The sequence below is a fragment of the Ictalurus punctatus genome, chromosome 19 (genome assembly GCF_001660625.3).
Source record: "Ictalurus punctatus breed USDA103 chromosome 19, Coco_2.0, whole genome shotgun sequence".
Taxonomy (NCBI): domain Eukaryota; kingdom Metazoa; phylum Chordata; class Actinopteri; order Siluriformes; family Ictaluridae; genus Ictalurus; species Ictalurus punctatus.
Window position 1 is genome coordinate 15,457,659 of NC_030434.2, and position 12,937 is coordinate 15,470,595.

The 12,937-nt window shown below is 39.4% G+C and overlaps 1 protein-coding gene across 2 annotated transcripts in view; it reads right to left on the reverse strand.

Annotated features, from left to right (window-relative positions):
* Positions 1-389: 389 nt before the first annotated feature.
* Positions 390-12,937, reverse strand: part of ahcyl2b (adenosylhomocysteinase like 2b) — a 38,914-nt gene continuing 26,366 nt past the window's right edge. For both annotated transcript variants that reach the window (XM_017494529.3, XM_017494528.3), the window contains exons 4-17: positions 12,391-12,491; positions 12,172-12,274; positions 11,973-12,067; positions 11,754-11,860; positions 10,155-10,271; positions 8,236-8,299; positions 7,164-7,252; positions 6,794-6,864; positions 5,405-5,499; positions 5,126-5,224; positions 3,881-3,949; positions 3,583-3,661; positions 2,767-2,887; positions 390-2,615 (exon numbers count right to left, since the gene is read on the reverse strand). In XM_017494529.3, coding sequence (XP_017350018.1) covers positions 2,609-2,615; positions 2,767-2,887; positions 3,583-3,661; positions 3,881-3,949; positions 5,126-5,224; positions 5,405-5,499; positions 6,794-6,864; positions 7,164-7,252; positions 8,236-8,299; positions 10,155-10,271; positions 11,754-11,860; positions 11,973-12,067; positions 12,172-12,274; positions 12,391-12,491 — 1,217 coding nt within the window. In that variant the 3' untranslated portion in view covers positions 390-2,608. The remainder of the gene's footprint in view (positions 2,616-2,766; positions 2,888-3,582; positions 3,662-3,880; positions 3,950-5,125; positions 5,225-5,404; positions 5,500-6,793; positions 6,865-7,163; positions 7,253-8,235; positions 8,300-10,154; positions 10,272-11,753; positions 11,861-11,972; positions 12,068-12,171; positions 12,275-12,390; positions 12,492-12,937) is intronic.

Genomic DNA, 12,937 nt, shown 5'->3' on the forward strand with positions numbered 1-12,937 from the left:
ATCTTTAACTGACATTTCTGAAAGCGATTGTTGGGGATGTATAAATATTTTGAGCCTCGGTCTGGACTGATCTAGCTAATTTAGGCAAGGCTATTTCAAACGAGCCTGGATTTTATAAGCTCACTTCATGGAATATCCCCTCCATGAGCTGATAACACATCCTAATTATAAAGCTTATCTATTGGCTCTGAAGCTAGGAATCTGCTGACTGACTAGGCATGGTTCACAAAAGTGTGCTTGGCCTAGTTTACAAAGCTTCCTAATGCAAGTATGACCTTCAAAATGCAATAAAATATTAGACCAATAGAAATCACACACAAACCACAAGAAAAACAAGCTCAGCCAGCATTTCACATAGAAGTGCAAAACAAAACACAGGCTGCAATATCTGAACATTTCCTCCAATACATTTTTATGACTTTTATTTTATTCTTTCAGGTTACATATTGATTATTGCTCATCTACCATCAATTTGAAATATTTAAACATTGTTTTGACAAAAGTAACATTAAAGATTCTCTTATTTGTACTGAATACAATAAATACAGGAGTGGATCTGATTGAGTTCCTATGAAGCTCGTTTCTACACGAGATGCTGGTGTTAACTCGCTGCACGTGCTGCTGTGGGACCACTGATCATGTCAGCCTTAGACACAGGCTCGGATCCTGAGTCAACAGCAACACTGCGACAAAATTCCGGCCTTGCAAAAAAACCTGTACACACACGAGCCCCCTCAAACACACATAAAAATGTATGCACACCCAAACGCAGACAGAAAAAAAAAAAGAAATTAAAAAATTTAAGCCACATCAAGGTCAGCACAAGTGCCGTTGACTAAACACAGACAGATGGGAGAAACTGACAGTTGGTGATACAGTATGGAGCTTCGGTACATAAACTTAACACCAAGTGTATTAGGGGCATAAAATACTACATCATTAGAGTGACTGCAGAGGGATTTAATGAAGGGTTTGCAGTATAGTAATGCTGAGCTTGGCAACAACCTAGGACAACAAGCGAGGTGAGACCTGCTTAACACTGTTATAATCAGAATAAACATCCAAAACCAGGTATTTGGATTGTAGAGATGTGTGAATCTGATGTAATAACACTAAAATCTAAGACTTGTGTATTGTTGCTCTCTATTTTGCTATGTAGTAGTAAAAGAAGAAAATGGCACAGGACGCACAGCAATATGGAGTCTGAAGAAACGATTCACTCCCTTTATAAGAAACATACAGAGTTGATCAAAGATGAAACAGTCACCTGTCATAAAGGTCATTTTAAAAGTGTAGTGAAATAAAGAGCCAGATTTTGTCAAATTTCAATAGGCCATTCAGCCAAGGCAGCTTTGAGAGCAGTTATATCGAAGCAGTTTGTTCCAAACTCCCCTTAAAACACTGAAATGTGCACAGACGTCACTCTTTGTTCCACCTAATCCCCCCCACTTTACACAAATCCTGGAGAGCCTGGCAAAGAAACTGGGTACCGGCCTGACTATACATTTGGTATTTCATCAAAATAATCTTTACTTCACAGTATATAAATCGAACTTTTCAGTACATTTAACATTACACTAAAATGTAATAGAACATTTAATTTGCTTCTCTCTATATTAATACAGGATGATTTCATGGGAACAGAAAGAGGAAGTAGAAGATAGAAAAATCTTAAGTTTTCTGTATAAATATTTAAATATACACCCCTGTGAAGGATTATACAGCCTGAAAAGCATCTGCAATAACATAATATGAAAATCAAGAACTAGAGTGGGAGAAATGCTTAATAGAGGGAACATTTTTAAAACATTAATACTGGCTTCATTTCAATATCGAAACAGCATGAGCCTCTTTGGGAGACACACTGAGATGGTTACAGTCTGGTCATGGAAATAATCCGTATCCAGTTGTAGTGACAGCAGGGTAAAGAGTGGCTGTGCCCCCACGTTTATCGGTGTCAGTTAAAATGAGTCTTGCTTATTGTGATTAAGAACTGGAAGAAAAAATACAAATCCTAAAATTTGAGTAAAAATCAATTTTTAAAAAATAAAATAATCACTTCTCAATTATGTGAACAAAGGAAAGAAAATATATAATTGGGACCCTTGGACCCAGCCATAACCGTGTCTGAACCCACCATTTCATAGAAAGAAGGACCCCCCCCCCCCCGACTTAGAAAATAAAGACAAAAGGACATACTGCATGTCCAACACAATAATCATTAAAGGTCAAAAATGGTACATGTTTTTTTTTTCCAGCTTTGTCAAATCAGCTTAGCCAAGATTAAACAAAAGATCTCTAATTGGATTAGGTACAACTAACACAAGAATCTAAAGAGGATGAAAGTCTGAAATTTCAATAAAGATGATGCTAGGATGGGCCACTAGCAGTAGCAGCTCATAAAAGGATTAGAGTTATGCTATTTGTAGCAGAAAATAAATAAAAACTGCTGCAGCCATTGCAAGCCATGCCCAAGGCTACAGCCAATCAGCACAGAGCCTCTCCCCCCCCTCCCCCCCTCTCCGAGAGAGAGGCTGAACCCCAGCTTCCCCTGGATTGATGAGTCTGGCTAAATTCTCTAATCTTCATTTTCCATTGGTGATGTGCTTTAATACCTGCAACAGAGATTATTATTATAATAATTATTAGGTTTGTCATTTTATACAAGGTAACATGTAGATGTTTCTTTTGCACAGAGAATTCAAAAACAAGACCAAAAGAAAAACAGGAAGCAGTAGATGCCATGACTCTGTAGGGAATACTTGCCTGTAGTAATTTGGCTTGAAGGGACCATTTTTGTTTAGGCCTAGATACTTGGCCTGCTCATCGCTCAGCTCAGTGAGGTGGGCATCAAATGTGGGCAGGTGAAGGCTGGCCACATACTCGTCTATAAAAGACACACATATCAACAATGTAACACCGTGTGCAGAACCAAAAAGGCACATCAGTTCTTCAATAACCTTGGCATAATGTGTGCCAGTGACAGTCTATACAGTGTCTGGTGGCATTTTGATGAGTAATAAATAGAAAACAGGAAGAAGAGCTCCTGAGTTTCAATCAGGGAGTGTAAACGTCTAGCCTTGACTAATTACCTTCCGGATATTCCTCTTGGAAATGAAACAGCTTCCTTCTTATGCCATCAGTCACAGCTTTCTATAGTACTTTTTTATTCAACTTTTTACTGTAATGATGCTAAGGTACAGGATTGAGGGAAGGAGGGAGGGAAGGATGGGTGGATGGGAGCATGAGAGAGAGCGAGAAAGGGTACTGAATGGTGCAGTGAGCACTGGCAGCAGTCTCTGACAGGGTGACCTAAATTCTGCTCTCTCTGCAGAGCCTGTACTGGGACACACATGGTTACGCTCCAAGCAGGAGTCTGCACATGTGCTTAAATCATTCAGCACAGCACAGTCTGCTGACAAACTGGTATAAAAATCCCTCATGACTACATGCAACACAGCAGAACAAAATCTACACACGTAGGCACAATACCAGCTGGCTATATGTGAACAGTGAGTCTGACTCACCAATAAATGCTTTCATTATACATATATTACACACACATAAAAATGTGCATCTTACCCATCTTCTTAGGCAGCAGGTAAACATCCTGTTTGTAGCGGCCCTCTGGAGCATTGTACAGCTCTATCAGAGCCAGAGCCTGTGGGAGGAGACAGAACTTGGTCACCATGACAACAGTGTGCTTGTATGCATAAGGCATACATGCTCACATGAGTGCACTCACACGCTCGCATGCAGGACAAAACACTGCCACTGAATAAGCAGGCAACACCATCTCTACTTGAAAGCAGAAGTAAATACTCAAACACAAACAGTAACTACGGCTTTAACGTAAGTGGCACTGCTCTGTGCCTCTCACCTGGGTTGTGGCTGTGATGGACAGGACGAATGTGGGTACAGTAGAACAGCTTAGGTTGAGGAGGCGACCCTAATTGAACAGACATGCATTCAGATAAATATATAAACACCTGCTCTCTCTCTCAGATAGTTCACCCAAAAATGAAAATTCTGCCATCAAGTAGTCCTCCTCATGTCGTTCCAAACCCATTTCGTTCAACTTTCAGAGCACAAATGAAGACATTTTAATGAAACTTCGGAGATTTCTGTCCCTCTGTTTACAATCCATGTAACCAAAACTTTCAACCTCCAAAAAGTTCATAAAGGCATCATAAAAGTAAACCATGTGACTCCAGTGGTTTAATCCAAATTTTATGAAGTGATACGAATCCTTTGTGTGCACAAAAAAAAGAACTAAAAATAAGTCTTTATTCACAAACTATTTTCACTTCTGCAGAGCTCTTTATCGTGTGTTCACGACAGATCCATGGCACATGCGCATCGTGTGTTGACGAGAGAGCGGGCAAAATCTGCATACATCTTTGTTACAAAGATTGCTCTATGTGACTCAGTATGTGTTCAGTGTCCCTCTTCCTCTGCTGTACATACACACTGTACATACACACATATCTAACTATCTATCTATCTATCTATATATATATATATATATATATATATATAAACATTATATATAATGTATATAAAATGATGATTGTATGTATATATATATGTGTGTGTGTATATATACATACACACATATATACATACACACACACACACACACACATATATATATATATATATATATGAGGATTTCACAGAAGCTTATCTCTCTCCTTTACTGTGTGGGAGCTGAACATAATGCCTGCTTTATGCTTGATGGATCAGCACTGGCACAAGTATAACATAATGGTGTTATACGCATGATAATTTTTGTAAATACACTTAAAAAAAAAAAATAATTATAAAAAAAAAAATTCACAGGTACACTACTGAATGCATTATCAAACTAGTCTGAGAAAACACTGTCCACAGCGCCAAGGCGTCATACAAGTAACTAGCAACATTTTAAAGCAAAATTATGTCATTTTTATGGTTCAACTGTGATGGCACGATACTTGAAAATCTCTACTGGTTACAAAATCCTTACAAGTGTCTCATTCACACTGATGTACCACTTACCACTACATGAAAAGGTCAACATCTTGTGTGGTTTTTCTCTAGGGGCTGAAAGGGGGATTATAGGTGGTCTCGGTTATAACCTCACCTCTGCCAGTAACACTATTCTCTTGCCATCAGGCCAGATCACATGGTCCACCTGTGATCTCACACGCTCCCAGGTCAACTCAGGGGTCCTCAAACTTGCCTGAAACGCACAATAACAATCAGCAAATGAATGAATGAACAGATGCAATTAGATGTACAGCATATTAACACGGAAGCTTTTTTTTTTTTTTTTTTTTACACCAATACAGAAAGCTACTAAGCTGCTAACAGTTCTTTAGCACAGTCACACAGTGATCAAGGGTCGTTACGGTTTGCTCACCACATCGATCTCAGTGTTGGAGTGGCCCATGTTGCAGACAATGCAGCCGTTCTTCATACGGTCCAGGTTTTCTCTCACCACCACGTTCTTGTTCCCTAAGAGAAACAGAACAATCTTTTAGTCATTATTTAATTCTGCTCGGTACGTTCAACCAGAATTATCGATCTGAGACGACAACTAACAAGGCTGCGTAGTACTGTCACTTTATAAGTTGCACAAGTAATTTGCTGAAACATTTCTGTTGAACTCACTAGGCAGCTATACAAGCATGTACAATGTTAACAGAGAATGTGTGTGACCCTGGGACTAACATAATCCAACACACGAACAAAAAACTATGACCATTCCAGGTTTTTGAACAGTAGGAGGTTGTAAGATGTTTGCATGCTGTCCATCCAACAATGGGTGGTTGGTAAACAGGTAAAAACACACATTTTGTTTGTCAGTTCAGACGATGTCGCCTCATCTGATGAAGACCAGACGACAAAAAAAAAAAGAAGAAAAAAATTAAAAAATACAAACGCAATCAGTGTTGTGGTACAGACTTTAAGAATGTATTTAACTAAGCTACAAAACATCATGCAATTTATTACAAAAAAAAATTCTAAAAATAACCCAACTGTCTGTAAGAAACAGATCGATTACATTGAAAGGGAAAAATGCTGCTGAGCAAGTGACAAGAAATAAATATTTTCATCAGTTAAAAATGTGTTATCAGTGCTGCTTGGTTGATGAAACAGTTAAACTGACTTAAAAACCAAGCAATTGAAGCTGAAAACTGAAAAAAGACCAGCTGATGTTTTTTCTCATCTTTAGCTGTCCAGTTTGGGCGAGTCTGTGTTGATGTTAGCCTCAGATCTTGGCTGACAGGAGTGGAACCGACATGGTCTTCTGCTGTTATAGCTCATCCATCTCGAGGTTCGATGTTCTGTGCAAGCTGGGATGCGTTTCTGCTCACCACGGTTGTACAGAGTTATTATTAGAGTTATTATATCCTTCCTGGCAGCTCGAATCAATCCAGCCATTTCCCTCTGACCTCTCTCATCAACAAGGCGTTTCCTCCCACATATCTGTGACTCACTCATTTTTTTTGTTTTTCCCACCATTCTGTGTAAACTCTAGAGACACTTGTGCGTGAAAATCCCAGGAGATCAGCAGTATCAGAAATATTCATATCAGCCCATCTGGTAACAACTATGCCATGGTTAAAGTCAGAGATCACACTTTTTCCCCCATTCTGATGTTTGATGTGAACACTAACTGAAGCTCTTGACCTGTATCTGCTGCTGCCAGATGACGGGCTGACTGGAGAACTGCATACATGAGCAGGTGCTCCTATTAAAGTGGACGGTGAGTGTATATACATACAGAAGTGTTGGGAAAACAAACCTGTGCAGGTGATGACAATGTCCACTTGTCTGATGACCTCATTCAGTTTGACCAGTCTGAAGCCATCCATGCTGAAAGATCAAGACACGATGATAAACAGAACCAAACTGAGGGATCACAAGATTTATTGAAATTGAATGGCTAACAGTGACATCTACCTAATTTACATCTGTTCCATAATAAAGAATTAATACTGGCCTTTCTTGACAACTAAGAAAGCAAACATCTGCAAGTGTATATATATATATGTGTGTGTGGGTGTGTGTGTGTGGAGGGGATATAAATATGCAGTCTTCTTCCTCCAGTACTGAGGAAGCATGTGTAACACACCATGCATCATATCAACTACATTTCAGAAACTGAAGCTTACCAGGCCTGCAAAGCACAAATAGGGTCAATTTCTGTGACATACACAATAGAGCCCATTGCCTTCAAAGCAGCACAGCAGCCCTTTCCAACCTACACACACATGTTCGATTCATGAGGAGGGGGGAAAAAAAAACAGGCTTGTATCACAAACACAGACATTTAATACAAGTTTTTGTTAATGCATGGCACCACCTAGTGGCCATACTGGGGTTTGTAACAACAACAACAGCAGCACCATAATAATAATAATAATAATAATAATAATAATAATAATAATAATTATTGATTAAAAAAAAGAAGCATCATCTGTGAATGTGTGCGGTAGAGACAACTAAGAGATGCCTAGTCAACTAGGCAAATAATATATTCGTGGGGATGTCGACTAGTAGGGTTGGTTTTTTAAAAAAAACAAAAAAACAAAACAAAACAAAAAAACAGTAGAACGGCAGTCATTTAATAAAAGCAGGCTAAATATACTTAAATCTGAAGACATTTCAGACTAGACGACACCATTTCTACAGTCAACTGCATACTGTATAGGACTAAGCTGTGTAAAGTCTTTTTTTCCATGGATGTTACCATTTTCATATTACTTTTATGGTTAAATATAAATGTGTGCCACACAACTCCTGACCGCTCCCGAAGGAACTCTGAACCATCATTATCCTGCCTGCTCCCACAGTTATTTTTATTAGTAATATCCACAATATTTTTGAATGCACTTAGTATTTCCAAAAATATAAACAAATAATTACAACCACAGTGACCCTAAAAAGCATAAAGCAATTAGTAAAGACAAGTGAATAAATGAACGAATAAGTAAATCCCAGTTTACACCAGATGCGATAAATACATCACTCAGTATGTCCCATGTTTATCAGCATGCCATTTCTTTGTCCTGCAACCTTTATATCCGATTACCAGTTCCTGTCTTTAAAAGTACAGTCTGTGGCTTCAGATTTTCTTTTCTTCTGGTTTAAGATTCACTACTTTTTTTTTTTTAATTACTGGTTGACAAGGAAAGAGTCATGCAACACGTATAATGCACTGGTGTGCTAACGACAGGTTCTCACCTCTCCGTAACCACACACCACCACCTGTTTCCCTCCGAACATCACATCTGTGGTCCTCTTCAGACTAAAGAAACACAAAAAAATACATACATCAGTTATGGAAATTATTATAGAATGATCTACAAATGTATCTTGTAATACTACTACAGTTGCAATGGAAAAGATTCAAACCCCATTGCAAATCAGGTTTACTGTCAAAATTTACACTTACAACTGTTTGCAATGAATAAATCAAACAAAAGCAACTGTAATAGTTGAACACAACGAATACTTCAAGTGGTTTCCCCAAATTCAACTGAAAATCCAACTTAGAATGACTTCTCCAGTCTCAAAATTTTTTCAACCCCTCCATGGCAAACACCTTTAGTACTTACTACAGCACCCTTTTGCTGCTCTGACTTGCTGCATACAAGATGCAGAGCCAGACACCAGCTTCTGGCAGCGTTCCTGAGGAGTCTTATCCCATTGCTCATGCGCAATGTCCTCCAGTTCAGTAATATTCTTGGTTTTGTGTGCTGCAACCGCCTTCTTCAAATCCCACCAGAGATTTTCTAGGGGTTCAAGTCAGGTGACTGTGACGGCCCTGTAGAATCTTCCAGGACTTCTGCAACCAAGCCTTGGTGGAATTTGAGGTATGCTTGGGATCCTTGTCCTGTTGCCCAAGCTTCAGCTTCATCACAGACGGCATGAGATTTTCTCCTAGGATTTCCTGATACTTCAATGTATCCATCTTGCCTTCCAAACGCTGCAGGTTTCCAGTGCCAGAGGATGCAAAGCAGCCCCAGAGCATCACCGAGCCACCACCATGCTTGACTATGGACAGAGTGTTCTTTCTTCATGCTCCTTCCTCGAGAAAATCGTTCATCATACTGAAAAGTTCCAGTTTTGTTTCATCACTCCTCAGAACAGAATCCCAAAACTTCTGTGGCTTCTTTATATGATTTTGAGCCGACTTTTCTTGTGCTTTTGGGTCTGTAGTGCTGTACGACTTGCAGTTCTGGCATGTTACATTCTGGCATTACTGTGCTCACTGAAACCTTAAGTCTTGCTGCAGGTCTTTTGCAGTCACTCAAGGGTTTTTCACAACTGGTCATCTCAGAAATCTGGTTGCAGCCGTTGATAGCTTCCTTTTTCTGCCCTGTCCAGGTATTTGATGCATTTTCTGCTCCTAGCCAATTCAGTTATTTCATGTGTTCCAGCTCATGCATACCGAGTACAATTAATGAAGCCCTTGATTTGTTGCATCAGGTGTGCTTGAGACAACACCTGTTTGGCAAATTTGTGCTGTTGTGAGGGATTCTATTTAGGTTGAATAATTTCAAGACTGGAGAAGTCATTATAAGTTGCATTTTCAGTTGAATTTGGGGAAAGCACTTGAAGCATTCAAGGTGTTGAACTATTTCAATTGCTTTTTTTTTTTTATTTGTTCATTGTTCATCTGTAAATTTTGACAAAAATGTTTTTTTTTCATTGGAGGTTGAATCTTTTTTATTGCAACTGTAAGAGAACATCCATCCATCCAGCCATCTTCTATACAGCTTATCATTCTTCAGGGTCATGGGGGAACCTGAAGCATATCCCAGGAAGCATCGGGCGGGGTACACCCTGGACAGGGTGCCAATCCATCGCAGGGCACAAGTAAAATTCACACACCCATTCTCACACACACACATTCACACACTACGGACACTTTCGACACACCAATCAGCCTACCATGCATGTCATGGACTGGGGGAGGAAACCCCCGCAGCACGGGGAGAACATGCACACACAGAGCCACGGTGGGAATCGAACCCCCAACCCTGGAGGTGTGAGGCGAACGTGCTAACCACTAAGCCACCGTGTGCCCCCTGTGAGAGAACATAACGAATTAAAAGTTTAATTAAATATCTTCCAGCCAGAAACACCGCTTGACTTACCCGTCCAGAATGGACTCGCGGCAGCAGTAGAGGTTGTCAAATTTCTGTTTGGTGACTGAGTCATTGACGTTCATGGCAGGCACACACAGTTTGCCAGCCTTTGACAGCTGGTACAGCCTAGACATTAAAAAAAAAATACCCAGAAAAATTGATTTACACATACCAACTACAGCATGGCTCTAGGTGAACCGAACAATGACTAGAGTGAAAATACTGTTTGAACGCGACAGTGTGCAAACACACGGTTTAGTTAAGCAAAACAGTAATTATGTTACATTCAGTGATAGCTAAAAGAGCACAGACGTGCTGTCAGAATTATAGGTTTATACAGTTGTGTGCCATTTTCTTTGTAATTTTTTTTTTAACTTGTCACATTTCCACAAGCTTCTTTTTCCACACCTGGAAACTTACCATCAATTAATGATTTGAACCAAACATCTGAGCAATCTACTGAATGGTTTAATAGAGATTATTTTAGAATTCATTTTTAAAATAGTTACAATTTTAACGCATGTTTGTACACATTGTACAGTATAAAAAATCATTTTGAACAGTTCAGACAAACCATTCCTTAGGCAACTGTCAGTTCGTCAGAAGCTTTACTGAAGGATAAAATGGAGAATAAATGGCATATGCACTTTTAGAAACCAGTGGAAGGTTCCGTTTAAATACGTTACCCTCAACCCCAAACCCACTGCCACTTCAAGGACCAAAAATTCAAGGGCTGCATGAAAACACAAGAACGACAACTAAATACAAAAATCAGCTGCAGAGGAAATACACAAAAAACATGCAGTCTCAGTGGCATAATAAGCTAGCTGTAAAATGTCTAGAGTAAAGATCTTATGCAATACTCGTTAGATAAAAAGAAGAGAGCAGAAACGTGAAAAGTGAGAACAACTATGCTTAAAACAGTACTAAGCTACATCAAGAAATCTTAGGACTCCAATCTCCTATTTCAAAAACCTCACTCATCTACAGTACAACTTCAACAATAACTACATTACGTACTGTACAACAATGGAGCTATTCCTATTTCCAGCCACTAGATGGCAGACACAGGTTGCCAGCCATGGATAGCTGACGCTAATGCACTAAATTCCAATTATACTCTGAAGAGAGATGTAGGTGTTCCAGGATGACCCTTTTCACATGGATATAAAGCAAGACCTAAAGACAAGATAAAAACTAAATTTTCAGTAAAAAAAAAAAAAATGTATAATAATTAAAATATATATATCTATATCTCAAGGCTAACATCAGTGTCACTGTTAAGTCACATACTCTCAAGTCAGCAGCTCTGAAATCCAAGTCAAGTTCCTGGGCCATGGTTCAGTTTGCATCTGAGCTAAATTGGCTTTTATGAGGATGTTGATCAAATTAATATTTATGTAGCCAATTGACCCCAAGTTTACACAAACATTAGCAAAAACGTTCAAGTCTCAAGTCTTCAATAAAGAAATCAAGCTATAAATCATGAAAATCATCAATTCAATACAACATAATGGAGTCCAAGTGAAAGACTCGAATATATCATTGGTATGTACCGAACACATACTGGTTGAAGTTTTAAAAGGTACCACAAGGCTAACTGCTCACCTGTGAACTCCGGTCACACTTTCCTCCACAATGCCTTTGATCTTCTTGAACATGTTGGGGTATTTCTTATAGATCCAGTGTGTCAGGTCTCCACCATCATCCAGAATCTGAAGCAGATTTGACAAATGAAGATCAGTTTGAAGGCTTTTATAATCAGAGGATGAATCTATAAAGCCAGATATACAGGCAACGCAGACAAACTTTAGGTTCCCCTCTCACCATGTTGGGTTGCCAACCCTCCACGTTCACACAGCGATCAATGCACCACCAGAAGTCATCCTCAGACTCACCCTTCCAAGCAAACACAGAGAAGCCTGCCAAAGGAACAACAACAACAACAACAACAACAACAGTGAGAAAATGTCAAAACAATACGCAGAGAGGAAAAAGGAAGAAACTAAGAAAGAAGCACTCTTACCTCCCTCTGCAAGTGCAGCTGCCACCTCATTCTGGGTGGAATAGATGTTACAAGCAGCCCACCTGCACTGAGCACCCAATGCAGACAGCGTCTCCATCAGTACCTATTTACACATGCAAACACACAAAACATGTGGACAAAGACTTCAAATACTTGTGCTGGTTATATATATATATATGATTACATAAAAGCTTGTGGTTACAAGTACAGACTACTTACAGCAGTCTGGGCAGTGATGTGAGTGCAGCCCACCACTTTAGCTCCAGCCAGGGGCTTTTCTCCCTGAGCTCTTTTCCTCAGAGCCATGAGAGCAGGCATCTCTGTAGAGCAACACACCCAGTATAGATTTGAGAGTAATGATAATACATGCCAACACAACAACTAATCTATAATTAGGAATTCCACAATTTTTAAAGAGGACGCATAGCTACTACTTGGCTGTGCTTTTTAACCGAGATATATATATATATATATATATATATATATATATATATATATATATAAAATAAATAAAATAAAATAAAAAAAACAGGAAAGGAAAAGTTGCTCCAGAAAGAAGAGTGGTGTATGAGTGAGTAGAAAACTGTGTGTGTGTGTGCGCAGTGTTGTTAGGGGCTGGTTGTTAGGGGGTGAAGTGGGAAGCACCATGTGGTATGTCAGTGCACTCTGAACATATGGGCGACTCAGCAGCCCAGGAACATCACAGCAGGTTCCACTCCACCCACATATACATGCACCCTAACCCAACAGCATACACGTACATCCA